The following is an 8,757-nucleotide window of genomic DNA, read 5'->3' on the forward strand; positions in this document are numbered from 1 at the left end:
TTTAGTTCCTCTTCACTTTCTGCCATTAAAGTGGTATCATCTGCATATCTGAGGTTGTTGATATTTCTTCTGGCAATCTTAATTCCAACTTTTGATTCATCTAGCCCCGCCTTTCTCATGATGTGCTCTGCATATAAGCAGCAACAGTATACAGCCTTGCCGATCTCCTTTCCCAATTTTGAACCAATCAGTGGTTCCATCTCCAGTTCTCACCTTTGCTTGACCCACATATAGGTTTCTCAAGAGACAAATAAGATGGCCTGGTACTCCCATCTCTTTGAGAATTTGCCACAATTTGTTGTGATCCACACAATCAAAGGCTTTAGCATAGTTAATGAAGCAGAAGTAGATGTTTTTCTGGAACTCCCTAGCTTTCTCCATGATCCAGGGTATGTTGGCAATTTGATCTCTAGTTCCTCTGCCTCTTCGAAATCCTGCCTGTACTTCTGGTAGTTCTCGATCCACATACTGCTGGAGCCTAGCCAGGGATGAAATGTAAAATTTGTTACTACCAGTTCTGTAGGCGTGGCTTGGTGGGGGTGGGGTAATGTGACTGGGTGGGCATGGCTAAGTTTTTTTTTTTTTACTTTTAAAAACATTTTTTCGGCTGAAGAGGTTATAAAAAAAATGCTTTTAAAAGTAAAAAAAACAGCCTCTGATGATTGTGCAGCTCAGCTGGGCATGGGGGGGAAGGGCATGGATTTTTGCTACCAGTTCTCCGAACCACCCGCCGCCATCTCTACCGGATCAGGCGATCCGGTCCAAACCGGGAGCATTTCACCCTTGATCCTAGCTTGTAGGATTTTAAGCATAACCTTACTAGCATGTGAAATGAGTGCAATAGTGTGATAGTTTGAACATTCTTTGGCATTGCCTTTCTTTGGAATTGGAATGTAAGTTTTCCAAATTTGCTGGCAAATTCAGTGTAGCACTTTTACTACATCATCTTTTAAGATTTTGAATAGCTCAGCTGGAATACTGTCCCCTCCACTAGCTTTGTTGTTGCTCAGATTTCCTAAGGCCCATTTGACTTCACATTCTAGGATGTCTGGCTCAAGGTCAGTGACCATGCCATCCTGGTTATCAGGGATGTTAAGCTTGTTCTTGTATAGTTCTTCTTGTAATTTTGTCACCTCTTCTTAATCTCTTCTGCCTCTGTTAGGTCCCTGCCATTTTGGTCCTTTATCATGCCCATCTTTGCATGAAATGTTCCCTTAGATCTCCAATTTTCTTGAAGAGATCTCTGGTCCTTCCTATTCTACTGTTTTCTTCTATTTCTTTGCACTGTTCATTTAAGAAGGCATTCTTATCTCTTCTAGCTATTCTCTGGAATTCTGCTTTCAACTGGGTGTATCTTTCTCTTTCTCCCTTGCCTTTCGCTTCCTTTCTTTCCTCAGCTATTTGCAAAGCTTCCTCACACGGACATTTTGCTTTCTTGCCTTTCTTTTTCTTTGGGATGGTTTTAGTTGCTACCTCTTGTACAATGCTGTAAACTTCCGTCCATAGTTCTTCAGGAACTCTGTCTATCAGATCTAATTCCTTAAATCTATTTGTCATCTCTACTGTATATTCATCAGGGATATGATTTAGTTCATACCTGAGTGGTCTAGTGCTTTTCCCTACTTTCTCCAATTTAAGCCTAAATTTTGCATGATCTGAGCCACAGTCAGCTCCTGGTCTTGTTTCTACTGACTGTAGCTTCTCCATCTTTGGCTGCAGAGCACATAGTCAATCTGATTTCTGTGTTGACCATCTGGTGATGTCCATGTGTAGAGTCGTCTCTTGGGTTGTTGGAAAAGAGTGTTTGCTATGACCATCATATTTCCTTGAAAAAATTCTATCAGCCTGTGCCCTGCTTTATTTTGTATTACAAGGCCAAACTTGCTTGTAATTCCGGTTATCTTTTGGCTTCCTACTTTAGCATTCCAATCCCCCATGATGATAAAGTCATCGTTTTTTGGTGATAATTCTATAAGGTGCTGTAGGGCTTCATAGAACCAGTCAATTTCATCCTCTTCAGCACCAGTGGTTGAGGCATAGACTTGGATTACTCTGATAGTGTATGGTTTGCCTTGGATTCGAACTGAGATCATTCTGTCATTTTGGGGATTGTATCCCAGTATTGCTTTTCCTACTCTTTTATTGACTATGGGGGCTACTCCATTTCTTCTGAGGGATTCTTGCCCACAGTAGTATACCTGATGGTCATCTGAATTAAATTCTCCCATTCCTGTCCATTTTAGTTCGCTGATTCCTAAGATGTCAATGTTCAGTCTTGTCATCTCTTCCTTGACCGCATCCAGCTTGCCTTGATTCATGGATCTTACATTCCAGGTTCCTACGGAGAAAAAATCTTTATAGCATTGGACTTTCCTTTCACCACCAGATGCATCCACAGCTGAGCGTCCTTTCGGCTTTGGCCCAGTCGCTTCACTCTTTCTGGCACTACCAGTACTAGCCCTCTGCTCTTTCTTCCCCAGTAGCATACTGGACACCTTCCGACCTGAGGGGCTCATCTTCGGCGTCATCTCTTTTGGCCTTTTGGTACTGCCCATGGGGTTTGCATGGCAAAGATACTGGAGTGGGTGACCTGTCCGTCTTGGGTGGCCCTGCACGGCATAGCTCATAGCTCCATTGAGCTTTGCAAGCCCCTTTGCCAGGACAAGGCAGTGATCCATGAAGGGGAAAAGGGATGTAGAAACACTTAATTAGGAGAGTGGTCAGGTCATTTTCTGTGTTGGAATTACAAAACGGACTTTTTAAAGGCTTGAAAAATTTTGTGAGGGACAAAAAGGCTCAAGGTTGACTCAGCCTTCCATCCTTTCTAAGGTAGGTGAAATGAGGACCCGGATTGTGGGGGCAATAAGCTGACTTTGTATAAATATACAAAAGGATGAAGGCTATTGCTTAACGCATTGTAAGCCGCCCTGAGTCTCCGGAGAAGGGCGGCATATAAATCAAATTTAAAAAAAAGAAAAAGAAAAAAAAAGAAATTAAGTTCCGCAACCTACTTGAAAAGACCAAAGATCAGGATTGTTAGAAGTAAAAAAGAGGCTAGGAACTGGGAAATGGTGAGTTCTAGTCTCTCCTTAGACATGAAAAGAGGCTGGGTGACTTTGTGCCAATCACCAGGAGAGGGGAGTTCCCCGCCGGACCTCTGAGCGCCCAAGCCTTCCCAGCAGGTGAGCCCGGAGCTTAGCCCCGGAGAGGCGGGGGAGGCGGCTCAGTTGCCCAGCCATCGCCAGGAGGTCCGGGGGCAGCCCCCTCCCCCTCCTCTTGGGGGTGGCCTTTGCCCTCTGGAGCCCCCTGCTCTCATTCCCCGAAGCTTGTAAGTGGGGCGAGAGCCGGGGCGGTGAGGCGGGAGGGATGGGCGGTGGGATGCTTCGGCCAGAGGGGTCCAAGAGAAGCCCCTCCATTCCGCACAGCTCTGCGCCCCCCCCGAGACCCACCGTTTGCTCCCCGGGCTTCCCCGGACACGGGAATAGCGGTGCTGCGTCCTCCGCGGAGCCCTAGACGGGAGAAGGGGGCGAGGGGGGGGAGTGAGCCTCTGCTGGGCGAGCTTTCTTTCGGGGGTCCCTTCGGTCTTCTGGAAGGGTCCCGGCTTTCCAAGGACGTCGCCCACCGTGGCCTAAATGCACCCATGATGCCGTAGGGAAGGGGGTCGTGGGAAGGGGCGAGCGGAGGGGGGAGGTCCGGAGGGAGAGCGCGGGCCGGTGCAGTAGAAAACTTCGATGAACGGAGGCTCCGGCCCCCGCCTTCCTCCCCCGCCCCCTCCCCGCGGGTTCTTTTCATGTTAGATTGATTGATTGATTAAATTTCTATGCCGCCCATCTCCCCTACAAGGTGACTCAGGGCGGTTTACAGATTATAAAACCAGGCGAAAAATAATTACATAATAATTAGTATTACGAGTATTGATTACATTATAATAACATTAAGACCCAGGAATAGAGCAGGGAGTTACTAGGCTTGATACAAATATTGATAGAGTTACAGAATATAAGAGTTTGTAGGCTCTGGGAGGTCATCTAGTCCACCCTCTAAGGAGTGCAGGAGGCTCCCTGACAGATGCTCTCCCCTCCCCCAGCTCCATTCAAACACCCCCGTAAAGGAGAGCTGACTGCTTCTGAATGGTGTCCAGGTCAGAGTCAAACAGCTGTTACAAGGCTCAAAGCTTTCCCCAACTTAATCTCCATCCTTATTGCCTCCCAAGGCTAAGTCAACCTTCTTTCAATGCTGACCGACTCCGTTTCTCCTTCCCTCTTGGTGGCCAAAGTCCTTCCTGAAATTCGGGGCACAGAATTGAGTGACACATCCTAGGTGTGAACTGAGCAGCCCAAAAGAAAGGGAGTCCTGGCTTCTTCCCAGCCAGAGTCTCCAGTGAGACGTTGAGTGAGCTGACTTAGAAAACCACTGCAAGACAACCACCAAGCTCAGAGAGCACCAATGACCCCACAATCCTCCTCTTCCTCCTCCTCCTCTCCACAAACCCCACTCCCTTCTAGCACTGATGATCCTAGCTAGTTGCATAAAGAAAAGTGTGCAAGAAAACCACCAGGCTCAGAGAGTACCTAGGAGCCAGCACTGAGCTACCAACTTTCTCTTCCCTCTTTGCAGGATTTACCTGAGAGCCAGGGCCAAGCCAGCCTCCCTCCCCACATCTGGACTGCAACTGAGCATCCCCACCACACCAACCGCAATCTTGTAAAATCCCAGCAGTTGTTATTTGGATGCTGTTCTTAATGTTTGGTATCGATGAGGCTTATTGATATGCAATAGACTTCTTAGACTTCTCCTGCATTCTCAGATCTTGCCTAATCCAAATCCACCTTTCACTGCAGTTGCAGCTCTCTCTGTGTTGTGAAATTTAGAAGTTTCCGTTGGTTCTTCTGACTGCCAGTTGGCAATGCCAATCAGCCCAGAGAGCCCCTCCCTCACTGCCCATCTATTAAGCAACCCTGGTTGAGGAGGAACAAGGACAGATAAATGAAGGAGGAACAAGCAATACTGCAAACAGGGAGCAGAAGCTGCCTTGTGCCAAACCTTCCTATTCATGGACCAATCTGACTGCACTGATGACATTACCGAGAATGGCAGTGAAACGTGAGCAATATGCAAACCAGGTTCTTAGAGCCTCAAGGATCCACCAGGAGATGCCACAGGTGGGGCCACAAGGGTTTCTCCTGGGTCCTCTGCTCTTCGATGATGCTCTGAATCTTTGGATGAAGAGGGGGAGTATATTGATTGCATGGGATAGGGAATCCTCTGGAAGGAAGAAATAAAATCCTCAATTATCCCACTACAAGAAGAAATGGGTGGAAGATCATTAAAGAGACATACAATTTAGAACTAAGGAGAACTGAGAGCTCCCAGCCCAACAATTGACCTCACCATTACACCTGCCTTCACAAAACCCTTGATCCTGCTTTCAATCACCTTCCTTCCTTCCTTCTTTCCTTCCTTCCTTCCTTCCTTCTTTCCTTCCTTCCTTCCTTCCTTCCTCCCCCTCCCTCCCTCCCTCCATGTTCAGGAGATAAAATTACTGGTGACTTAGGAACAGGTGGCAGGCAAAGGAGATTTTGTGTGGACAACTATAATAACATAAGTTTAAAACAGACAGTTATCTACAAGCATGAGAATCGCTCATATATCTAATATTTTTCCTACTATACTGTTTAATTATCCTGGTTCCCCCCCCCCCCAATTCTCCTTAATTAAATAAAGGCTTAAAACTTTCTCTGATTTGCCTCATTGTCTCCAGCCAGACCATCCATGTGGAACCGTCAGTGAGTAGCAGAGTCTCTGGGTCCACCCCAGACTTACTCTGGAGTAAACCCCTTGTAGGGACTGAGTTTCAGGGATTTTGTGCTCCGAGAGCTCCTTCCCCTGACAAGGTGGGGAGGGGAAACCCTCAAAAGGGGCAGAAGAAGACACCTGAGACAGATTAGGATGCAAGGATCAATGCTTTATTGCAGAGGAGAAGGAATGAGCCCAGGGTGGGGTTTGGGGGGAGGGTCTCCAGGGTGGTGCAGAACAGAAGAAGGGTCTTTGGGTCAAATTCGAACAGTAGTTCCAATTCAGGAGGGTCTCCTCGTTGTTGATGCTGTAAAAACAAACATTCAGATATGAGGTTTCTGTCCAATGCTTCCCCCTCCCTCATTTTACAACCAGGGAGACCCAAATCTGAAATCAAGAAGAATGGACTGATTGGCAGAGAAGGGAAGCAATCAGGGATGGGTTCTAAATTTTTTTACTACCGGTTCTGTGGGGTGGCTTATTTTGTGGGCGTGGCTTGGTCATGTGACTGTGGGAGTGGCCTCATGGTCATGTGACTGGGTGGGTGTGCCCAATTCAAGATCACACAGGTCAAGGGGTCCCTCGCCTGGCCCCTCCCCTCCCCTCCCAGCCATTCCTTGTCACACCCAGCCTCAACGTATCTCTAGTTCTGTAACAATGTTGTTCACCATTTTTCACCTTTATTATCTACATACTACAGATGTACTTTCATGGACCACTGAAAGGAGGAAATGGCTCCCATGCTTTGCCCAAGAGTGTGAGAGGCAAGAGGCTTTTAAGGGGCTGCCAGAAAGAACGTATAGGCAATGTATTTTCCAAAGCCCCAGAAGGCAAAACAAGAAGCAATGGATGGAAACTGAACAAAGAGAGAAGTTAATTTTTCTCCTAAAACTAAGGAGAAACTTCCTGACAGTGAGAACCAGTATAGGGGCAGAAATATTTCAGTCATAATTTCACATATAAAATAGCCATTCGTGCATATTGTTCAAAACAGTCATTAGTATGATGGCTGATGTTTGACAGCAAACGCAAAAGTCAAAGATGACGAGAGTGCTTCTTTCTCTCTATGTATACGAAACATCACATACCAGGAATAGCATATTAAGATGGACTTATGCAACCTGATGCACAAAATAAACACACATATTTATGCTCTGGACTATAGACATTGAATGCATGTAAATCCCTGAAAAATATGTGGTAGCCCTGGGCAAAAGAAAGGCAGTAAAATCACAGATTACAGAATAACCGAGTTGGAAGGGACTTTTGGTCTAAGCAAACGGCACATACCCTACTTCACAAAGATAGGATCCTTGCACTCATGCAGGCAACCGTAACGGCAACACTTCTGCTGCCCAGGACATTTCCAGTCATTTTCACACTTCACGACACACAGAGGCTTTGGAGGGCCTGGGGGACACAGTCCAGGTTTTGCTGCAAAAGAGAAGATCCCAAAATCTTTAATGCTCTTCCCCAACCTGGTGCCCTCTTTACACGCTCAGATTGCAAGCAGTCAAGAGCCATCGGGGATGTTTTAAGTTGGTTTCCTGCTCTGGGGGTTGGATCAGATGGCTGGCTGGATTGTTCCTCTTGCTTAAAATCCTGATTCTGTTGCTGCATGGAGTAAAGATAGGTTGGCCCTCCCCTAAAATTGCATCCCTCTTTCTTGGGACCCCCTCCCATTTCTGTCTCCTGACACCCAACCACCATCTCCAGAACCTCCCCAGAAGAAGCCCCACCAAGCCAGAAGTTCTAGACTGGGTCCATTGATTTCCCTTTCCTGGGGGAGGACTCTGACCACTTCAGCCACTCCCTGCAAAAGGTTTCAAGATCTTTCTGAAAACTCACTTGGACGGTCCTGGCTGGAGACCGGGGTCAGTTCTGCCCAGAGGGTGAGGAATCCCAGCAGGAGAAGAAGACTTCCAGAAGACATGATGAAGCTCTCTGCCCCACACTTGGGCTCCTGGCTCTATTTATTCTCCCAGCTGGGATTTTCACACCTCCAGATCCAGGAAGCAGGATGACTTAATGAGTGAGAATACAAATTCTTTCCTCTTTCACAAGATGGTTGAACAAGAGTTGGATTGACTGGCCACTTTGGGGGAGGCTAGGCAGATCCTGGTTATCCTGTTCCAGTCCACTCATGTACACACAAGAAGTGTAAGGACTTTATTAGGGTACTTTGAGCCCCTAATGTTGTTTCCCAAGCCCCCGCTTGCAGCAGATGTGAAGTTCTCTTGAGTCTGGTACTGTTCAATTTAGGCACAGAGTCACAAAGTCCAAGAGGAAAGGCACAAGTCCACAAATCCACACACACAAAATTCAAAATCCAGGCACAGTCCGAAGTCCATAAATGGTAACCAAGCCAAGGTACAAGTCCAGAATCCAACGAGCAACTCCGAGGTCGAAATACATGGTAAAACGAAGCACTCAAGGAAACAGAAGTCATGAATAGGGGAATATGAAGAGCAGGGGAAATTGGCAGTTGTTCCCAACGTCATGTTTCTGCAACCCCTCCCTTCTAGCCCTGATGATGTTACCTACTTGAGTCCTGGAACATCTGCAAGAAAACCACCAAGCTCAGAGAGTATCAAGGACCCCACAATTCTCCTCCTCCTTCACCTCCTCCACAAACCCCACTCCCTTCTAGCAATGGGTAATGAAACATCTGCCAGATAACTACCAACAGTGGTGGGTTGTCCCCGGTTCGGACCAGTTTGCAAGAACTGGTAATAAAACCGGTGGGAGGCTCTGCCGGTGTTCATAGGTGATCCAGGCAGAAGCTTGATGCGCGCACAATCCCGTTGAGAACCAGTAGCAGAGGTAAATAGAACCCACCCCTGACTACCAAGCTCAAAGAGCACCAAGGATCCCACAGTCCTCCCCCATCCTCCTTCTCCTTCTTCTTCTCCTTCTTCTTCCTCCTCCTTCACCTCCTCCACAAACCCCTCTCTCTTGTAG

At 47.1% G+C, this 8,757-nt stretch overlaps 1 protein-coding gene across 1 annotated transcript; it reads right to left on the bottom strand.

Annotated features, from left to right (window-relative positions):
- Positions 1-5,944: 5,944 nt before the first annotated feature.
- LOC117658192 (porwaprin-c-like) lies at positions 5,945-7,925 on the bottom strand. Its single transcript, XM_087888860.1, is given in 4 exon segments — positions 5,945-6,008; positions 6,010-6,103; positions 7,092-7,230; positions 7,645-7,925. Coding segments are annotated over 4 exon segments (360 nt in total). The 5' UTR covers positions 7,730-7,925; the 3' UTR covers positions 5,945-5,966.
- Between the last annotated feature and the right edge of the window lie 832 nt (positions 7,926-8,757).

Source organism: Pantherophis guttatus, chromosome 3, assembly GCF_059756535.1.
Source record: "Pantherophis guttatus breed Tessera chromosome 3, ASM5975653v1, whole genome shotgun sequence".
Classification (NCBI taxonomy): domain Eukaryota; kingdom Metazoa; phylum Chordata; class Lepidosauria; order Squamata; family Colubridae; genus Pantherophis; species Pantherophis guttatus.